This window comes from Orbicella faveolata, unplaced genomic scaffold (genome assembly GCF_042242905.1).
Source record: "Orbicella faveolata isolate gen_17 unplaced genomic scaffold, um_ofav_v1 contig_48, whole genome shotgun sequence".
Taxonomy (NCBI): Eukaryota; Metazoa; Cnidaria; class Anthozoa; order Scleractinia; family Merulinidae; genus Orbicella; species Orbicella faveolata.
In genome coordinates this window covers 535,382-557,500 of record NW_028301578.1, presented here as the reverse complement: position 1 = coordinate 557,500, position 22,119 = coordinate 535,382, and the positions used below count along the sequence as shown (strand labels likewise).

General features: G+C 40.5%; 1 protein-coding gene across 5 annotated transcripts in view; it reads right to left on the bottom strand.

Annotated features, from left to right (window-relative positions):
• Positions 1 to 9,174: 9,174 nt before the first annotated feature.
• Positions 9,175 to 22,119, bottom strand: part of LOC110044307 (furin-like protease 2) — a 38,099-nt gene continuing 25,154 nt past the window's right edge. For all 5 annotated transcript variants that reach the window (XM_089281447.1, XM_089281448.1, XM_089281451.1 and 2 more), the window contains 8 exons: positions 21,557 to 21,597; positions 15,795 to 15,979; positions 14,825 to 15,040; positions 14,244 to 14,344; positions 13,507 to 13,740; positions 13,064 to 13,356; positions 12,544 to 12,714; positions 9,175 to 11,528 (listed from right to left, as the gene is read on the bottom strand). In XM_089281447.1, coding sequence (XP_089137573.1) covers positions 11,176 to 11,528; positions 12,544 to 12,714; positions 13,064 to 13,356; positions 13,507 to 13,740; positions 14,244 to 14,344; positions 14,825 to 15,040; positions 15,795 to 15,979; positions 21,557 to 21,597 — 1,594 coding nt within the window. In that variant the 3' untranslated portion in view covers positions 9,175 to 11,175. The remainder of the gene's footprint in view (positions 11,529 to 12,543; positions 12,715 to 13,063; positions 13,357 to 13,506; positions 13,741 to 14,243; positions 14,345 to 14,824; positions 15,041 to 15,794; positions 15,980 to 21,556; positions 21,598 to 22,119) is intronic.

The window sequence follows — 22,119 nt, the reverse complement described above, 5'->3', positions numbered from 1 at the left end:
TTATCTATTAATATCATGGGTGACGAATTACACTATTTGCAATCATGGATTTTTGACATGTTTATAGTATTGAAAAGTTTCACGCCAAACGTTACCATGGCAATTTTAAAATTTCACATGTGATTATAAGTAAACACTGAAATTTCATGCAAAATTAAGGAGTCACCTGTGCTATTATCAATGTACTCTTGACTATGTGTACCCTTCCTTCCCCTACAAAATGAAATAGCTGCAAGGTTACAAGCACTGACTACCCTGGATCCTCATTTGAATAACTTCTGCTTGTTTTGCTAGCAAAATAAAATTGTGACAGTGAGACATTCAAAGTTTCATTTCACTTTGTGAAACAGGGAAGTGTTAGCTTGCTTATTAATTGGAGAGTCGAATTTTGTGTTTCAACTTCATTTGGCTTTGCCTAAGTGCTTGTGCCTTGAGTACTAAAAAGAAAAACAAGGAATATCAAAGCCTCAAGCCATTCTCACACTGAGCACTTAAGAATAATATAATATTACTAGAATTACTATCGCCTACTTTAGTTTATATTTTAATCATAGACAAATTCAGTTTCAATTATTGAGGGGGAGAGTGGGTACATAAACTTCTAATGAGCCAATAATGGCCCCTACCCTCAGGTTTAAGCCCAGCCCATAGAGGTTAACACTACAGATATTGCACTCTTTAATCTGAGTGTATTTTGGCATTTTATTATGAAGAAAGTTAGGAGTATTTCTGTTAATTTAAGCCTACAAGAAGTATGCTTTCATTCTATACAAGAAAGCAAATATTGCTGGTTGTTTTAAGTAACATGTGATCAGCGGTTAGAAGATAGGATAATTTTGTTATGTAAAAGTTATATAAACATGGTATTTGACATAGTATTATTTATCACATTTGGAATTTAATCATCAGATCATATGCTGTGAATAAAAGACACCTGAAAAGGAAAAAACTGTTATTGTGTACATACATGGGTGGTATTTCAGTAAATAACTGGGTTGGTGTTTCTACAAACAATTGTAATCATGAAAACAACTGAGTTAATTACAACAAATTATTATCCAATATTATCATTACTATTAACTGGCAAATTTTGAGCCAGAATTTCCATAAACATGACAACAAAGAACAGACTGAATTGAGGAAATTCTGTGTACATCAATTAAACAACACTTAAAAATGAGTTTCAGACAAGTTTAATTGCCATCATTAATAGAGCATTAAAACAGTAGGTTTAAGTGTCTTAGACATCAACTTAAACCGACTAAACTTGAGTTTAAGACATGATTAATCCATGTTTAAGAAGACTTAAATAATTTTTTGTCCTTGTGTACGGCTTTGCTTCGACCTTAAAGATCTGAACTGTGCTATCAAGAGGCCACACTACTTTACACCTACACTAGAGGATGTTCTACCTAAACTTAATGGTGGCTAAATGCTTCTCGATCATTGATGCACGCAGCGGTTACTGGAATATCAAGCTTACCCAGGAGGAGCTCGGTGTTGACTACCTTTAACTCGCCGTTTGGAAGATAGAGATTTTTGCGTCTGCCTTTCGGCCTAGTTTGTGCCCAGGACATTTTCCAAAGGAAAGTGGACGAAACCTTTGGTGACTTACCATGTGTCACTGGAGTTGCGGCTGACATTGTTGTGCATGGCTACAGCAGTGATTTTAGCGATCATGATGAAAACCTTCGTGCTGTTCTTCGGCGTGCTCGTGAGGCTAGTCTTCGCTTCAACCTGGACCAATGTAAATTCATGTGCAATTCAGTTCTTTTCTTTGACCATATCATAAGTGCTGAAGGTCTCCAGCCTGATCCACGGAAGATCAACTCCATACTGTCTATGGACCCCTCGACCAGCCTTGCAGATCAACAAACATTCCTTGGGATGGTCCAGTTCCTGAGTCGTTCCATTCCTAACTTGGCATCCGTAGCAGCTAGTCTCTGGGCACTCACCAAGAAAACAACTGAATTTGTCTGGAGTCCTGAGCATCAGTCTGCCGCAGACCGCATCAAGAAGGCAATCGTGGCCCCTACCTCGTTGCAGTACTTTGACAGTACCCAGCCTGTAACCATTCAGGTGGATGCCTCACAGAGGGGTTTAGGTGCTGTTCTCCTACAAGCTAATGGTCCAGTGGAGTTCGCTAGCAAGTTGTTGACCTCAACTGAAAGTAGTTACTCCAACATTGAGGGGGAAATGTTAGCTGTCCTGTTTGGCTTCGAGAAGTTCCATTATTATGCCTATGGCGGGCCCGTTGTTATGGAATCCGACCACAAGCCGCTAGAAGCTATCTTCAGAAAGCATCTGTCAAGTGTTCTACCCCGCATCGCTAGGATGGTGCTGCTTATACAGAAGTACGACGCACAAATCAAATATGTTTTCGGAAAGGACATACCTGTCGCTGACGCTCTTTCAAGAATCAGCTCATGTTATGGTGAAGCTGTCAAAGGGCTTGATGTTTCTGTACACGAGGTCCATCTTCATCTTAATGCAAGCCCAACGAGAGTGTCCCAGATGAGAGAAGAAACTGATAAGGATACAACCTTATCGGCCCTGCGTGAAATCATTGTGCATGGATGGCCTGAAGAGATCTAACTGCCCTGCCTATCTTCATGCTCACTGGAACTATCGTGATGAGCTTACCGTAGCTGATGGCCTGATCCTGAAGGGCACGCGTATTGTCATCCCTGAGTCTCTTCAACCTGATGTCCTGAAAAAGCTACATTATGCCCATCAGGGTGCTGAGAAATGCAAGCTCAGGGCAAAGGGATCAGTATTCTGGGCAAAAATTAACCATGATATTGAAGAGCTGGTTAAGAGCTGCCCCCCCCCCCCCTCCCATGCCAGCGTCAACAGAATTTCAACGTCAAGCAACCTTTGCTGCCTCATGATGCACCGTAGAAGCCATGGTATATGATATATTCTAATGGAGCAATGCCAACTACCTGTTAGTCGTTGACTACTATAGTAAGTTTCCCGTGGTAAAAAAAGGCTCACTAGCTCCAGTCATCTGCAGTCATTGCACACCTGAAGTCTGTCTTCGAGGAACATGGGATTCCAAGTAAACTGGTAACAAACAATGGCTCGCAGTATGCATCTGCCGCCTTCCGGTCGTAGCTATGGATTTACTCACGTCACATCCAGTCCCCTGTATCCTCAGTCAAATGGATTTAGTGAGAGGACAGTGCAGACTGTCAAGGATCTTTTGCACAAGTGCAAGGAATCTGGCCAGGATCCTCATTTGGCTATGCTTTGTCTCCGTAGTACCCCCACTCAGTCGTGATCTACCTTCACCTGCAGAGCTTCTAAATGGCCGAGTATATCAGACAAATCTACCAGTTGTGTTAAAGCCCTCGTTCTCTGCAGATGGAGACATCAACGTTAAACGTCAACTCAGACAAGATAAGCAGAAGGTGCAATATGATAAAACAGCCCGGCAGCCAGTTCGTTTGCTGTTCCCAGAAGATCGCATTCGAGTCTTCAATCCAGCTAGTGGTACCTGGACGCCAGGCATTGTCCAACATGTGGCAGATACCCCACGTTCATACCTGATAGCCACTGAAAGACGTGGAACACTTCGGAAAAACCGTTATCATCTTCGTGCTACTGGAGAGTCTTTTCAGTTCCGAAGCGATGAAGTCCCTGACCATGTTCCAGTTGCCGACTCCATCTCGTGTGCAGCGGATTGCGAAGAACGTAGTACCGGCAGTGCCCCCGTATCCAATGTAAGTACCGCCTGCTCCTCTGCGGAGCCACCCGAGTCGATATCGCCAAGCTCAACTGCGGATCCTTCTCCTGCACTTGCAAAGGCAATCCAAACCAAAAGGCCTTGAACTAGTAAAAACAAGCAAATGAAACGCACATTTTCCATTCGAAAATTCCGTTTGGGAATTTTGGTCTACCTTCCAAGGAATCCCGTTTTCCCGAGAAAATTTCCCCTCGGAGAGACAAAATTAAGCTCTCCATTTACATTCCATCCGAAATTTCCGGAATTTTTGGGTAAATGGTAAACAACTTATGAGTTCGTGCGGTTATCCCGTCTTCTTTTCCTGATGAGTTTTTTATTTCATTTAAACGCCCCGCAAGACTATCATTTCCACAACTTTGGGGTGTTGGCTACGAACCTTTATAAGTGCAGCAGGAATAGACGATCAAATTTTTAAAGCTCACTCTTTGCGTGGTACATCTACAACAGCAGCTGGCAATGCTTTTGTCCCGCTATCCACTATCATGTCAATGGCCGACTGGTCGTCTGCTTCAACTTTCAGAGCATTTTACTATAAACCCTTTTTTAATTCAGTCTGCGGTCGAGGTCTTATCCTCAAAGTAGCTCTAAGCTCCTCTACTCTCCGGTTGAGTTTTATTATTTATAGTTAAACTATTAAAATATTTTATTATGCTCATAATAAAATGCTCATTGCTTATAATAGCGGTGTTAATAACTAACATTTGTTCCCTTATATATTTCCAACGGAGTCTGTGAAATACAATCGAGCGCACGTTGGATACGAGTTGGTTATAATCATCTCATATCTAACAAGCGCGAGTGGAATAATGAACTCCATTGCGAAGTAGGTGAAGCAAGTGGCTCTTTGAAAAGATTAAGAAATTGCCTCTGTCCTCCTCCCCAGAGGTCTTTTGGTTCTTATTGTGTTTGTCCATTCACATATTTTAGGGAGTCCAAGAACGCAAATTTTCTTAGTCGCAGCATCCAAAACAAACATGGCATCGTAGATCGTGTCTTAGCACCTAACTGACTCCTTTAAAGAGTTCGAGTTGGTTAAGAATCGACGAGAAGACTCGACCGATGAAAAAGAGGATAATAATGATTCAGAAGCAATGATATCGTCCTTCAGGTTCACGACACAGTCTTCCAGTCACAAGAAATTCTGAGATAAAAAAGGTCTTCCTCAACATGCTAAACAAAGCAAAATCCCACTACGGATAACTACAGACAAGTTTTAAATGTATTTTTAACGTTTACGGTGTGAACATTTCACTATTTCAACCGGATTTATCTATATTTATTTAGCTACATTCTCTTCTATATACCATCATGAGTTTGGATGGCGCAAACATATCTGTAGGAAGGTTTATGAAATATATGTTCATGTTCCCGACTTTTACATGGTTCACCTGTTTATCACAGCGCCCGACGAAGGAGCCCGTTTCCTTATCCAGTCGATGACGTTTTTGCAGTCATAAGGAATCGAGATTTTGGGAATATTCAACTCGTCCCTTTCTTTTAAGGGCAGGCGCTGTCAAACCATAGCGCCCCTTCCTCGCATGAATTTGGAGAGGAAAATCGAAGAGATTACAGCGCACAGAAGGGGTGTCCGGAATCGCTCCGAACACGACCGCTGAAGCCAATCCAGTCGAACCTCCCCGTAAGCAGACACGGCCTCTGGACCAGGAAAACTATCCGCTTAAGACAGGTGTCTGCTCATGAAAGGTTTAAAATACAGCGTTTCTATGTGGTTGGGACCATTTCTAACTGTCCACTTTTTAAAGAGAGCTGTCAGATAGCGGAAGTCCATCTGTACACCGATAAAGTTCATCTTTACAAACTGGCGGCAAGTTAAAGGATAACAATTATGGATGACCAATGATTTTCATCTCGGTTGATGTCTCAAAAAGTCTTGTTTGCTTTTTTACCGTGGAGCGTTCCATTGTCAAAGAGGACGAAAACCAAGAGCTTGACACTTTCACGCTATAGCTGGTTTTTACTGTCGTGCCATTGGAAAGAAAAAACGATGACCATTCAGAATTCAGATTTCAGAGACATTTTTCACCCATATTTATAGAGGTTTGTGTGGACACGCAATGTTGGTTTCCTTCGGAAGGGTACCAATATGGCACACCCTAACTCTAAACCCAAAGTCATCACGCGACAGCTTTCTCGGACCGCCATTTTACTGCCACTCAGCGCAAGAGCTTGGAAATGAAAACGTAATCTACTACAAAAAAATCGAACCCTACCTAGCTCTAACATTTTCTACGTGTTAAGGACACTCAACGGATCTGCTCTTTGAGTTATCTGTTTCCCAGCCCTTTTCTCGCTGTCTGGGAAACTCCTGGCCACTCACCGTTATTAACCTTACTCTAAGCTGGAATGCGGGTATTTCACGCAGATTGCTTGTACTCGCTAGCTGCTTGAATTTGGTTTACCCGTGTGAATTCCTCCCTCTCCTCACTGAAGGTTTAGATACGACCATGGATCCACAGCTAATTGCTATCCCCTAAGCCCTCTGGAGCCACACCCATTCTTCTCCCTACTAAACGGGTGTAGACTCATCCCCACCGTCACCACATGACATAAGTCTGGGTCACGTGTCTGCCAGTTGACTGGCGTTCACAAGAAAAGTTGCTACATCATGGTGCAGTTAAGACATTCCTGCTGAAAAAAAAAAAAAAAAAGAAACGAATAGATTGATAGAAATTTCCCAGCAACTTAAAAGAATTTTTGGGCACTTGGTGGCCATGGAGGTCCCACATGAATTCCTAAAACTGCCTCGTTAACCCTTTGAATACCAAGTACGCATATGTATGTGTAAATTAATGGTCGGGCTCTTTGTAACACTTGTGACGTCATCAATTTAAATGTCATCAGATATTCTTGATAAGCAGATAGTAGTACTATTCTAGGCCTTTCCGTACAATGGTCAGGTTTAGATATCGACGACATTCCGACGTCTCAAATCGAAAAACGTTATCAGTTTTAGTGCAAAAACGGTGGTAAAATGGTCCACTACGCCTATGATTGATCAAAGTCCATTTCTAGGCTTCGCACTAAATTAACATCAAACCTTTCACGGCAGCCAGAAAGATCATGCAACGCAAAAGGTAGCCAGTGTAAAAGGGCGGAGAAAACCAGAAAGGAAAAGGGCGACAAACAAAATTGAGAACGGTTAATGGCTTATGCGCATGCCCGGAAGTGAAATATTGCTCAATTTTGTACCTAATCCTCGAAAAATCTCTCCTTTTAGTAAAAAAAGCTTTCTAAGCAAAACTTAGGCTTATTTAGCGTCATGGCAGCTAAAAAAACCGACTAAACGGTTAAAAACGGTATTTTTTGGCAAGAGTTTGGTATTCAAAGGGTTAAGAGGCCCTGCGCCTAAGAAACGACCGATGATTTCCGGCTAAAAAATAAAATCGGCCGATTTTTATCTCTCAAGTAGAGGTTACCGAATACTATTTAAAAATGAATTTCTTTTGTTTCAGTTTCGCTTTAAACCAAAAATATCGAGCCGCAAAGTTTTTCCGTCTGAAAGCAGCAAAATCAGGCCGAAAATAAGCCCCCGCAAAAAACTGTTTAGAAATTACTATCGCAACGCAAAATAATGAGAAAACTACACAGTGTTGAAGAAAAAGGCCTTTTAATGCAATATCATTCAATAAACATCAAAAAACTGCCGAAGCGATTAACAAATAAAGTTTCAAATATTGCATACTAAATTAGATGGAGCGTTGGAGCTGATTTTAAAATAATTATTTCTCAAAAGTTCAACGCTTTTGAAAGCAATCACAGTGATGAATGAGACATTGGAGGGATACAAATCACGTTTCTGGAAAAACATTTTTCGGCCAAAGTATATTGACCTTGTACAAAGCGTTCAAAGTTACCGTTTTTACCGTTATCCTGCTACTTCGGCGAAACACTTCTCTTTTGCCAATACGGCCGTGGATAGCGTGTTAAACGCCACTTTAAACCTTGCTAGGCATTCAAAGACCGTCCTAAGTAGAAGGAAGTAGAATTAAGAGAGTAAGGAAGATGAAAAATACACAGAAAAAGAAAATAACTCGAAATTACCATCTGCTAACGAAAGTTGAATCTGGAAAATGTCGTCGCGTGACAGCGGCCATTGACGTTATTTGTATCAATAGCGGTGGAATCCAAACAAATGCACAAATAGGAAAACAATTTTTCCCAGCCAGAAAACGTTTAGTGGAACAATGTTATGTTATTTTTCACAAATGATGGTCACTCAAAAAGAAAAACTTCCCCAACCGCCACACCGTTTTGGTCGCAGCGTGATCTGAGTTATGGGGTCACGACTGGATCTCTAGCCGCTGACCGCCCGAAGGACATTGCAGACTCGTTTTCCCACGCTCTTGCGACCTTTACGTGACCAATGACGTCACTGGCCGCTGTTAGGCGACGACATTTTCCAGATTCAACTTTCGTTAGCAGATGGTAATTTCGAGTTATTTTCTTCTTCTGCGTATTTTTCATCTTCCTTTCTCTTTCAATTCTACATCCTTCTACTCAGGATAGTCTCTGAATGCCTAGCAAGGTTTAAAGTGGCGTTTACCACGCTATCCACGGCCGTATTGGCAAAGGAGAAGCGTTTCGCCGAAGTAGCAGGATAACGGTGAACACGGTAACTTTGAACGCTTTGTACAAGGTCAATATACTTTGGCCGAAAAATGTTTTTCCAGAAACGTGATTTGTATCCCTCCAATGTCTCATTCATCACTGTGATTGCTTTCAAAAGCGTTGAACTTTTGAGAAATAATTATTTTAAAATCAGCTCCAACGTTCCATCTAATTTAGTATGCAATATTTGAAACTTTATTTGTTAATCGCTTCGGCAGTTTTTTGATGTTTATCGAATGATATTGCATTAAAAGGCCTTTTTCTTCAACACTGTGTAGTTTTCTCATTATTTTGCGTTGCGGTAGTAATTTCTAAACAGTTTTTTGCGGGGGCTTATTTTCGGCCTGATTTTGCTGCTTTCAGACGGAAAAACTTTGCGGCTCGATATTTTTGGTTTAAAGCGAAACTGAAACAAAAGAAATTCATTTTTAAATAGTATTCGGTAACCTCTACTTGAGAGATAAAAATCGGCCGATTTTATTTTTTAGCCGGAAATCATCGGTCGTTTCTTAGGTGCAGGGCCTCTTAAGTGTCTCTGGAGAGAAGTGAGGGTCCAAGGTCGAAATCTGGTGTTATTTGATGACAAACCATGAGAAAATGAGTATAACTCTTTATCATATCATAGCTTGTTCACATGTGAACAGCTTTTAAAGGTGAGCCCATTCTGATTACCCGAAATTTGACCGCTCGTTCGTCTTGTGTGAGCGTACAATAACTAATTAATTTATTCGTTACAACTTAATGGCACACGGACAAAAAAAGAAAGAAAGAAAGAAGAGCAATAATAATACTGAAAATCATAAAAGGAAAGCCATAAAGATGATTTATTGATCTAAAAATTGTTGCATGCAAACATGCATATTCCATACCCTATGAAAATTGTAGGAACAATAGTACTAAATTACTAAGGCCTTATCGCTCCTACAATATCATGTTTAATGCTATTTACCCAGGCCGTGAGGCCTGGGTTTAAATTTCGGCTCCGTTTTTTTTTTTCCTCGTTCAGTCACAAATCGCCGTCTTGTCGCTAAAGCGCATGCGTCACCTGTGCATGCGTACAGCACATGGAATTTACAGAAGTTGTCGTCGTGAAAAGTTAGCACGGATTCCATGATTTCTGGGGCGATGAAGCCATATACAAACGAACACACCGTTCGAGATAGACCAACACTAAAGGACATTAAGCGTTTTCGGAACGGGTCGGTCTGCAAGCCTTACGAGAGATCAATTTACGAGCGAACATTTTGAGTGAATTTATCAAGAATCATGTTATACCAAAGGAGCCATCACCCGTAGCTATCAACTCTTCAACTTGATAAAAAGCATCTTCAGAAGCGTCATCGTATGAGCGTGAACCAAGTAGAATCCCAGCACGAACTCAAGAACTTCTGAGCAACAAGAGCAGAAAGGTTAGAAAATTTGTTTACGAATGTATCTGTTCGAGTACACCTAAGTAAAACGCTCCGAGAAACTTCGTTAAGTATAATAAAGATAAAATCTCGAACTAAACCATTCTTTCTCGTTATTTTCTTGTAACAGAGTTATGTGTCTTCACAAGAGTGAAACCCATGTAGCGAATTATTGTACATTTAAGCTGAAAGAAACTAATGTACATGTATGTTGACTCCAGCAAAACAATTCTTGGCTTGCACTGTCACATAAGTATATGTTTTTCGACAAACGCGTTCGCAGGTCTAAGTCACGCACCGCCATAACTCGGAAATTCAAAATGTCTCGCTTGCTTGAGAAACGCAAATAACAACGACAAAGGCTGAGGAAAATAGACTAAAACCTTCATAGGCTGATATAAAGACCTTGACTCATTTCACGCCCTAAAGACCTGCAAACGTGTAATAAGCTATTAATCGATTCCAAGAAAATAATGCAATCAAAGGCAGAATAGCTTGGGCACATCGATTCGATTGAATTTTGTACGACTTCAAATGCAGATCATTTAGGTCAACTGCAATATAGCTAGTGCTTCTCAGTATAACGACTGCCTGGGTACACGCAGCAAAGCGTCTAGTTTCTTCTAAAACCAAGTTCTAAACACAAAACATGTCAAGTATTCAAACAATCAAAATGAAAATGTAAATATATATCTAAAAGCGTTTAAACCCCTATGGGGATTAATTTACCAAGTTCTGTTTCTTTTTCATTTAACGCTCCTACAATACATATTAATTTAAAAACAAACAAACAAACAAACAAACAAGACAAAACTCAAACTGCACATATATCTGAAAACGTTTAAACCCCTTCGGGCATTAATTGAATGAATTCTGTTTTCTGTTTCCTGTTTTTAATAAATACAATGGCGTTATTTTTTCTTTTCCTGGCCTTTAGTGACGTTCCTGTCTCTTTATATTAAGGACGTTCGCGCTGATTGCAAATAACGCACAATCCCGCACACTTCATGTACTGAGCATGCGCGTTAAGCAATAAAATTGAACAATAGTGTTATTGGTTACCGCAGTTTGCGTGGATTTAACGATCTTTGACACTCGGTGGCCCCTAATTTTCTACCGTGTTTTGAGTTGTCTCTGTGCCACGGCTTTAAATGCTTCTTCAGTGGTTAAGTTTTATGAAAAAAGATCGCAACATTTGGATGACGCAACAGAACTAAAATCCTTAGAGATCATGACGAGTTTCTTGCGTCATTTTTTTAATATCAGGGTATTTTTCCTCACGATACAGCCCTGGAATGAAATCGGTGACCTACTCATTACCTAATGGCAGTTAAAGTTTGAAAAAAAATGCATTAGCAGATTTTCAAGCCAACGTCCTTAAATAACGCTCTAAACCATATATCCTTTACTAGTATCCGGCGAATATACAGATGAGCCATGGCGGACAGGTCTGGCATATTTAGCAAGGTCGTCGCATTTCTCTTTCTGTTGCTTTTCTTGCTGCTCTGTTTGCGTCTGGTTTATCCCACTGTGGATTGTCTTCCGGTCACCATGGCAGCATCGGCACAGCTCAGAGAGACACGAGAGCACACGGTCCAGCAGGCGAGATAACACACCAAGACACAGCACACAGCACACAGGAACACACCCAGGACACAGACGATAAGAAAGATAAAGACAAATCCCAGCTAGGACAAGAACGCCAACACTAATAAGGATGATCAGGATTACCTTCTTGGGATCTATGGAAAAGACAGATTGGAATTTCAGTAAAAATGTTGAAGAACCTCATGTCCATGAAATTGTTACTATTGAAAAATCACGGAGGCAGTACTAAGCAATGAGTATAGTTGTTCCACATTTGCAAGTTTATAAAGAAGAGGAATTAAAGAAACTTGCAGTCAGAATTCCGCCCGATACTTTTCAGCACGCACGCGTATATCGTCGATGCAAATACAGGTAAAATTACCATACGCGTGTTTGCTTAATAGCATTTTATCTCACTGATAAAGATACCGTATTCTCAAAACGACTGCAAGAATCAAAAAGCCTTGTCCTTCAAGCACACAAAAAGAGTATAAAAACAACAACAGTGTTTTTCTGTGGTGCCGATTGTGATGCCGTACAAAATGGTTGTAACCTTTGAGCAAGTGGACAAACTCCTGACCACTATCCAGTCACCATCACTTTGACGGCATTTCAGGAAACTTATTCTGATTTATCAAAACAGATCCAGATGTCCCAAAAAGCAACAAGCTTAGTCACAAGGGTTAGTAAACGTCATCCTATACGGATTTTGCCCCTCCCCACCACTGTGTAATGTTGGCACAACACTTTCATCTACCACAAGTTTGCATTTTACAATTTTCAAACATTGAAAGGGGGAATAGGGGTGCTCTTATTCTGTAGGTACTGTAGTTATGATTTCACGTTTTTGCGCATTTTCCAACAGAATTAGTCCATAGTTGTGGCTTAACTAATTTCTCGTAATTGGGGAAAGTAAACATCGTTGAGCTTCTAATTAACAGATGCATTAATTGTCCACTGTGTGCGAATTAGTGGATGGTCTGTGCAATATCGGTTGGCTGACTGTGGTGCTTACTTTTTATTATTAGAATCAATAGTCTTGTATGAAACTTTTTTTATCCGGTCTTTAACAGCATTCTCCGTAAAAATAAAATCAATTTTTAAATAGTGTCCCCAATTAACTCGTGTTTGGTGACAAAAACAAAAGACGAACCGACAAGTTTCGCCTACCAGGTTTAGAAGTTGGTCGCGGCGAGATTGTAGCAGGTTCTTTTGTAGGATATGATGTTGTTGCATATGTTGGAAATGTGAAGCTTCCGGAATTATTTGGGGCATGCCGGTTCCTTGAAAGGGGATCCTCAGAGGTTCCATACAAAATTAACGACCAGCTATAAAGTGTACCTAGAATGAAGAAACACAGCGCAAGCATTAGTTTTAAGTCCTCTTACATAAGGCACTATGTGATTCAGAAGGCTGCAATCAGTTTAACTAATGAACCAAACGACCAATGTACATGAATGAAGATTTAACCCGCATTTTTATGATCAGGTAACTTGAGGTTTCTGAGGTGGAACATAAAAGGAAGACAATCAGGCGTGGTCCAAAATGCTTTCGTTACAAGTAGAAAGCACTGTGCACTAAGAACAAAAAATAAACAAAACAAAACAAAAACATTTTCACACTATTCAGTTACTGTACAATTTAACACTAAAGGAATATTTCGAGATGAAAGTCGCCGATCTGTACTTACCCTTAGTTTGGTACCTCCTATTCAAATTTCCAATTTTCACCTTCCATTGTCCCTCAGGATTCTCTCCCCAATGAAAAAGGGTAGCGATAACCCAGTTTGTAAGATTTTTAAATCCGGTGAAGTTGTCAAGATGTCGTCGATTAGTCAGTGGTGATTTTGTACCACTAGGAGCCTCCAGCTCCAGATACAGATCTCCTCGGCGCGTGAAATCAAGATTTACCTTGACCTGAACATGTTCAAGGAATTTTATCTCGCAGCTAGCGAATGTTACCGACACCTCAGAAGGGATTGGTCTACAATTGAAAGAAGAGAAGCATCGTTATTAATATTTTATACATATAGTAGCAGGCTTTATGTCACAACTGCTTCATTTTTTTTTATATCACCGGAAATCTGCAATCACATCAACAAACTTTTAACACAAACCACAAACTGAGTCAAACCTGTTTTCATCTTGACCTTTAAACTCGCATCTTCGTTGCTGCGGAACTGTTCTCCAGTGTTTGGCCAAGTGCACCATCTTGCCAGCATCCATCAGTCCAAAGCCATAACTCTTGCTGAATGTTAAGCCAGCTTTGTTCCTTACCCATTCTCCATTTTCTAGTGGGACTCCCCCAGGCGCTGGTCTCGCGCTTCTGGCTATCACGTGTTGCACGTCTCGCCATGTTAAGTCGGGACTGTAAGACAAAAACTAGTGGTGTAACGATCATCACACAAAATAGATTAATAATTCTGCTTTAACATAACTTCACACTAGAAAATATCACCTTACCAAAAAGTAGTAAACGTAGTAAACATCAGTAACGGTCAATGATATTCTAGAGGAGTCTTCCCTTGTTTGCGATTCAGAGAGAAATGTGCTTCAACTTAATTCTGCTATTAAGTCAATTGTATCAAACACGTTCTACAAGTGCATGATGTTGTCAGAGCTAAAACTAAGGACGGTTTGGAACTGATCACTCTTAAAGGTATAGAATGTTAGGGTCGCTTACAGCGAGGGCTAACACAAAATTTGACTTATTTTCTTACGGCACAATAATGGCCATTTAACCGCGAGGGGAGGGAGGCAAGTGGGGTCGATAGGAAAGGGGAGGCGAAGCAGGAAGTTACGTTCTACCATCATGTCACCCTCCACACACCAATGTTCACACTGAAACTCAGAAATAAAGTCTTCAATTACTTTGCTTCAAGTGTCAGTGCAATGAGACCGGAAGCCATCGCTGCCGCTGCGGACGTTCCTCCAAAATTGTCAACACATCCAGACTGTTTATCAGCGGTTATCTGCATGAAAGGAAAAATAGGCAAACGAGGGAAAGAGATTAATTCAACGCAGTTATTCTTCATTTACAACCACTTTAATTAACTGATAACTGGTTTCACAACGGCACCACAATTGCATGGGGTCCAGACTAAAATATCCCTCCAATGTTTTTAAATTCAATTTCAAGCTTACACTTCGCAGCTCTCATTGTACACAGCTTAACACTTTACAGTTTAAGTTCGTAAAAAGAGACCTTGTTGGTCATTATTGGGTTTTATAAAAGGGCCAAATATCCAGACCAAACAACCAATACCGATATATACAGTGGAATGAAGAGAGTGCGGTACTCAGAGTGTACTCTTAATTAAAAAGTTTACTAGTTTTCACAACCCCCAAATAGAAGGTTACTGGCCCTTTCTTCCTGGGAAAAAGCAAAGAAGCATTGGGGGATAAGGGGAGAACTGTAAAACCTTTCATAAGCTGACAGCTGTTTCACTCACAACGTTTCCGTGTCCGTTCCATGTGTCTCTGCTGTAAGTTGTGGCCATGATTCCAGGGCAGTCTTCAGCATAGGTTGGATTCGAACCATTTTTGTTTAAACCGGTGATTGCAATAGTGTAAATACTATTAACATAACCGTTATAGGCACAACTGTCTTGAAAAACGCCGCCATTTCCAGCTGCAAAGACATAAATAGCACCCAAGCCCCTTCTACCCTGAAAGAAAAAAAAAAATGTTTTGTTTCTTTTGTTGTTGGTGGTTATGTCTCCTTTTCCTTTTGTTGTTGCTGCTTAATTTTCTGAGAGACTGGTAGAACGTTCTTGCTTATGGCGCTTCAAATAAAGTAAGATTAAGTCTGAATACAAGCTAAGTGGTCCATCAGGCTGGTGCTAATCCCGGTTTCTGTAGCATAAGTGACTAGGAGTATTTCTACTCCCCCCTGGATGGGATGCTATTCCATCGCAGGGTTACCCCCAGCATTAAATTCACCGGCACTCATTTACATGTATGCACCTGGTTGGAGAGAGGCACTGTGAGGGTAAATTGTCTTACCAAGGAACAGAACACGATGTTCTCGGCCAAAACTCAAACTCGGACCGCATGATCAGGTGGTGAGCACACTAATAATGAGACCATGATGACGCCTCCCTAGCCCCCCTCCCTACATGGGAAAGGTTCTTCTTTTTCTCTCTCTCTCTCTCTCTCTCTCTCTCTCTCTCTCTCTCTCTCTCTCTCTCTCTCTCTCTCTTTTTTCCTGACAGAAGTAAAACCTATCAACACCAGTCCTCTTTGTTCCATCTAGGCAACATCTATCATCCTCCATTAATCTCTGTTCAGTGTTATTTGCCAGCAGGCCGGTGGCTTCTCTCAGCTAAATGGCTTTGTATTAATTTTTATAATATCAATAATTATTACATTACTCTTGGTAGAGAAGTATGTTAAACCACATAACTTATACTCAAAATGTACCTTTTTAGCCCCATTTTTTAAAGCTTGATTGGCCAGCACTCCAGGACCTGCAACCTGCCAGCCCCCATCCCCTGGTCCCCAGCTGTTTGAGTAAATATGAACAATTTCGATTTTGTGAAGCAGGGCAGCTGACTCTGTGGCATCTGTTGACCTGACATCAATATCGTCATCGAAAAGTCGAACTCCTGAGGTATGGGAGATTGAAAGTTTGCAGTTACTTTAGCTCTTTGCCTCTTCATCAAAGGCATGTCTCACATCTATTCTCTCTTTTTTTTCCATTTAATCTCTACTTAATGTACACTTGATACATATATTTAATAACATCCATTTAGTCCAAATTAGTTATTTAACGGAGAGTATTTAATGGAGAACGAGATTTTCTTACTACTTTCAAGGCGTTTTTTGCAGCAGCTTTATGGTCCACGAAAATTGGTTCCCTGGTCAGGGTCATCAAAACCAGCCCACTGCCAGCACAAATCGTCAATTACTTCACGATCTTGGCAGGTTACTTTGATCTATTACGGTATATGAGTGTCTCAGTCTTTACAAGGAAAGGCAAAATCAACTACCTACTTCAACCATTAAGTTGCCAACTCCAAACTTTGTGACCACCCTAAACTGCTATCAAGTTTCATGGGACAAACAACTACTGCTTCAAATGTCTTTTAAAACAGATCCGCCTGGTAGTAAATTCTCTTTTGATTCATGTAGGAACCAAATAGAATCCAGTGATAAACTAGACTGCAAAATTCAAATTCCAATAAAACTAATACAATTCTACCTCCTCTCTGCCTTAGAAGAACGTATTTAAAAGTAAATGTATTTCGAATACTAGCTGTCTTTTTAGATACAATGCAAACAAAAAACAGTCACTCAAAACTGTAAGAACAGATTGTAAATACCACTATTTCAATTCTATTTTCCTCTGAGTCCAATAAAGAAATTCTTTTAGCGTAATCTTTTTCAGAAAGCAGACAGAACAGGCTGATTGAATCCTCCAGACTATATTTTTACTAAACCTAAGTTCTAATCTATTTTATTATTTTAAACAGAATTGTAATTAAATGTATTGAAAAAGAGTTTTAAAAATAGAATTAAATAGACTACAGTGTATAACCTGCAATGAGTTCTGGCCAAATAGCTTTTTTATAAAATAGACTTAGTTTAATATTAGTAAATAGTTAAATTAGATCTTATATATATGCTTTGAACAGAGTGTAAATTTATATGCTTAGGAACTATCTTGGAAGATGGCTTTCATGGGGCCAAAAACCTGAAAAAACCCTCTAAATCCCACATCATTTATCAATGTACCAGTATCAAGATAAGGGCAGTTATGCAGCTTTTTGCAAGCTATTAATCTTGACCAGCTGACTTACCTGCAATTTTGGCATTGTATGCCAATCCCACACCACACAAGTTGTTATTAGCTACTCCAGCTATAACCCCAGCACACATGTTACCATGTTCCCCCTCCATTGTAACCAGGGAACTGGGGGTCAAATACGGAGTCGTACTCTCTAAGCAGGGATTGGAAATTGGCCCTGATGGCCTGAGGTAGGATGCTGTCTGGGTCTACCTGAACGGATGCGGAGTGACTGGAATTAGAGGGTGGTAACGGACGCTGAGCAGGAGACGGGCCTGGATCCTCTTTTGGTTCGAAGACAGGAGCGACTTGGCAGAAGTGTTCGTGACGCTTAAGTGTGCGAGGCTCGGTTGACAGGTTTGGTATGCGTATGGCCCGCGCAACACTTGAAACGACACTAGGCTGCGGCCACAACTGGGATGGCTTGAGTTTATGTGAACTTGGTGCATCAGTACGAGTGTCAAGTGCATACTCTGAATCAGGAGGAGCATCGTCTGGCAGCTGTACTTCCAAGAATTCTCCGGGCCAAACAGTCTTGGAAGGAGTAGGAGCACGGAGAACAAAAGCCCTACGAACAGTTGGGAGGGGGCTGGGTGGAGACTTGGACCCATACGTGTCCAAGGAGCACCTCTCTCTTAGCGGGACGCACAGCAACATCATTTGCCTCCATAAAGGGGGTCCCGGCGAGTACTTCAACATCAAGATCCTCTACGACAAGACCTTCGAACGTAAAGTCTGTGTTGTCGCGGGTGAAGGTTGTTCGTATCTCACCGACCACCCGAAGTTGAGAAGAGCCATCAGCCTGCTGGACGGACTGGGCACTTGATATTACAGGACATCCGAGGTGTTTCGCGGTAGAGTGACGGATCATATTTCCAGTGGCGCCGCTGTCAATGGTGACGCGGACAACACGGTGAGCATGAAAGACATCCATATAAGGAGACTGACGGGTCTGTACACGGTAGGCTACGACATCTGGGGTAGGCAAAGTGGGATCAGGAACTGGAGTATCAGGGTCGAGGTCGCAGTCCGTGTCTGGTTCGTTGTCGAGGATGCCAACGATCTGTCTCGCTTTTACCATGAAGCGCCTGTCATTGTCAGGGAGGAAGGTACACTGACTGAGGAAGTGGTTTGTGTTAGAGCGACCGGCTTGCTTGCATAAGGGGCAGACCTTGTCCTGACGAGGTTGTCTGGTGCGGAACTTAGAGTTACTCCTGCCACCTGGACGGGGGCTACGAAAATCGTCAGCTACTGCTGCACGCAGGATCCTAGCGTCATCAGAGGTGCGGATTTCCTCAAGGAGAGAGGTAAGGGCTTGTGAGATTTCTGGCTTAATTGAGGCGAGGGTGCGAGATCTCAACTCCGTGCCGTAGCGCTGCTTGACCAATCGAGGAAGGCTGGGGTGAATGAGTCGTAGCCAGGTAAGGACGACGAAGTTCTCGAGAGTGGGAGTAAGTTCCTCATCCTCTGAAACATGTTCACCATGGTGGGTTAAGCCATTTGCACGCAGCAAGGAATCCTCCACAAAGGCCATGAGGCGTTGGTACAGGTCCTCGGAGCGCTCATCTGCCGCAAGGTGTATGTCAGAAAAGTCGATAAGTTGTGCGCCGGTGACCTGGAATCCAAAGTGTTGTCGAATAGCTTGCCAGATGAACTCAAGAGAGGTTGAGTTTTTTACCAGCGTGCTACGCGAAATAATAGGGCAGTAATTGGCGTTTCTTACTCTTTTACATGTGATCTGTGTGATTCAGATAATGTTGGCTTTACAGCTTGAAATCTCTACCAACGTATTGTTGAACATAGAAACTCTGCGATCGGTAAACACTTTTCGACAGCCCATGGGAATTCAAGCCTCCTCAAAGAAAGCCAATTCCGCATTCTAACAAAGTGCCAAGGAAAATTTGATTGTCTTGTCTACGAGATGCTTTTCATCAAGGAGCGCAGTCCTAGTCTCAACACGCAGACTGATTGCATTCATGCAAAACGCTTTGTTCAAAAGAACATTCCAATCACCTATTGTATTTTTAGTTTTTATACATTTTTTATCATTTACTCTTTAACTTGATAATGACGTTAGCAAAACATCGAAACATCGTCAAGAAACTTTTAATATGCTTTTACGAAATGTTTTATCGCAATTTTTTATCATTAAATGTTTTAAAAAATTGCTTCTCTTTAATAATGATGATAATGATAATAATAAGTAATAGTAATTGGACCGCGTGGAGTACAATGCAGGGAGTAATCGCTCGAGTAATTTTAAAATCAGACGAGCGCGAAGCGCAAGGCTGATTTGAAATTACGAGCACAATTACTCCCTGAATTGTACGACACGAGGTCCAATTACTATTTGATCGTATCTATAACAAATTTCGGAATTTAAAGTGTCTCATGAGAACTTCTTTTGAGCGAAAACGTCTGTAGCGCTTTTCATAAGTTTAGAAAACTGTTGGAAACATTGCAAAGGAAGCCATTAAAGTGCACATAATTGACGTGCGAATCACGTGCGTATCCAATTACAAACAATTCAAATTTGACACCTGTAATTGGACACCCATGTGGCCGCGCGCTGATTACGCGTGAAATAGGTGTACAGAGAACAATCATGATCGAGAATTTTGTTATAGACACGATTATAATATTATTTTTTATTTTAGTTTTTTGTAAATGAAGATAAGTTATTAAATAATTCAAGGTTAAGCTAGGGATGAACGAGAGATTAGTTCCTTTTTCAATTTTACCGAATCTCAGTGCAGACCCTCTTCTCGCAATCAAACGAACAGAAACTGAATTTTGGGAGGAACAGTTTTCTCCTTTATTATCTATCGTTAGTGAATCAAGGTGCTTAGGAAATCTCGAGGGTTTTAAGGCAGCACAAGAACGTGAAAAGTCTAACGAAGTAAAGCGAACTTTTATAAAAATAATAACACTAATAATAATAATAATAATAATAATAATCGTATCTATAACAAAATTCTCGATCGTGATTGGTTCTCCACGCGCTCATTTGTCATGTAATCAGCGTGCGATGACGTGGGTGTCCAGTTACAGGTATCCAACTTGTACTCTTTGTAATTGGACACCCACGTTATTCGTAGGTCAATTGCGCGCGCTTTAATGGCTTCCTTTGCACTGTTTTCTACAGTTTTCAACGCTTATGAAAAGCGCTACAGAGGTTTTCGCTCAAACGAAGTTCTCAAAAGACATTTTTTCTCCCGAAATTTGTTATAGATACGATTAATTAGTAATTGGACCTTGTGTCGTACAATTCAGGGAGTAATCGTGCTCGTAATTTCAAATCGGCTTTGACCTTCACGCTCGTCTGATTTTCAAATTACTCACGTGATTACTCCCTTAATAATACTGCTACCGTAAATACTCGCTTCTGATTGGTTGGAAGCGGGCCAATTTATCCCAAATTGTATCGACAGCTGAACAATTAAATTTTAATTGTATTGGTCACATTTGAGCAATGGAGTCGGACAAAACTTCCACGTTTTCCATCTCAGACAAACAAAAAGCTTATGAAGAAGCAGCAGTAAGCAAAAACACCATGGGAGTTTTGTCGGTAAAATAATGCTTTTACCGTTCCAACGTGCACTTCCTTTTCTGTAGGTCATTTATCAAAAAGTCGCTCACGCGTTCAGAGTTTTGACAGCTCTCAAGCCAATAAAATCCAACTTCATAATGCAAACTTGGGACATGTTCGTCTTTGAGGTTCTTTGCGAAAGAAAGAAATTATTTTATGGAGAACTTTGGCGAAAAGTGTTGAGAAAACAAAGTTACAAAACTAAAATATTCAATCACAGCGTAGCTTCATTTTAGCAACCGTCTATTATGAAAAGAAGTCAGATAGAAACATGTATTTATGGTTGCCGTATTATTAAAAGGAAATTGATCTTTTTTCTCGAAACGGTCCGATCTTTTCACGCGTACAATTAATCCCTTATTGTTTCTCCAACAGATCGATTTCCTATACGAATCGTACTCCACTCGGTCCAATTACTATTACTAATAATAATAATAATAATAATAATAATAACAACAATGACGATGACGATGACGCTCTGCTAGTTTCACCGATATAACACCATGAACAGTCAGCGCAAGGAATTTTGTAAACAACTTTGGTTTGTGAATCCGGAGCAGGACGAGATTTCGGGGCCGGGAACTGTTGTTGTAGAGTGGTCATCGACTTATTTATGACCGAAATATCATAAGTTAAAACAACAACAACAACAAAAACAACAACAATAATAATAATCGTACTTAAGTACATGTATGTAAGTGCGCTGTGATCTGCTGGCTAGTTGTTTGACACTGCATGATTTTAGTTTTTGTTCTGTTTTCTTTTGTTTTTCATTGCTGTCATTACTCATCAAATGTTGAAACTTACCGATGGTGAATATCTCATACAAGACAATTCCATAAGACCACCTGTAAATTAGTAAAATAGATCACAGTTGGGTTAAACTAATGTACTATTTTCAAGGAAAAACTACAACGAATGCAATAGAAAGATAATTACTGCTTTAAAGATCATTAAAGATCAGGTGAGAGAGTATACTAGAATTCTACAGATCGAAGAACAAAATGCAAAATTATTACAAATCATGACTTTCTTTTCTCCTCCTCTTTCCAAATTCTGCCAAATTTATTGCGTTCATAGCAAACCACATGATGACATGCCTAGGCGACCAACTTGAAATTTGGCCGTGAGTCTTTTTACAACTGAATAATAATTAACTTTAATGCTTATTGTATTGGTAGTTGACTATCTCATCTAGTATGTCTGTCAAATCCTTGAGAATCCAGCCAGAATGTGTTGCAACAATGACCAGCAAAAAAGCAGTATTCCTGAAAGTTAGCTACTTGTTTTAACTTTCCTTTTAACAAAAACAATGAGATTAACAACACTGTTACATTAGGCAATTCTTTGCACAACTTGTCTGACTACTA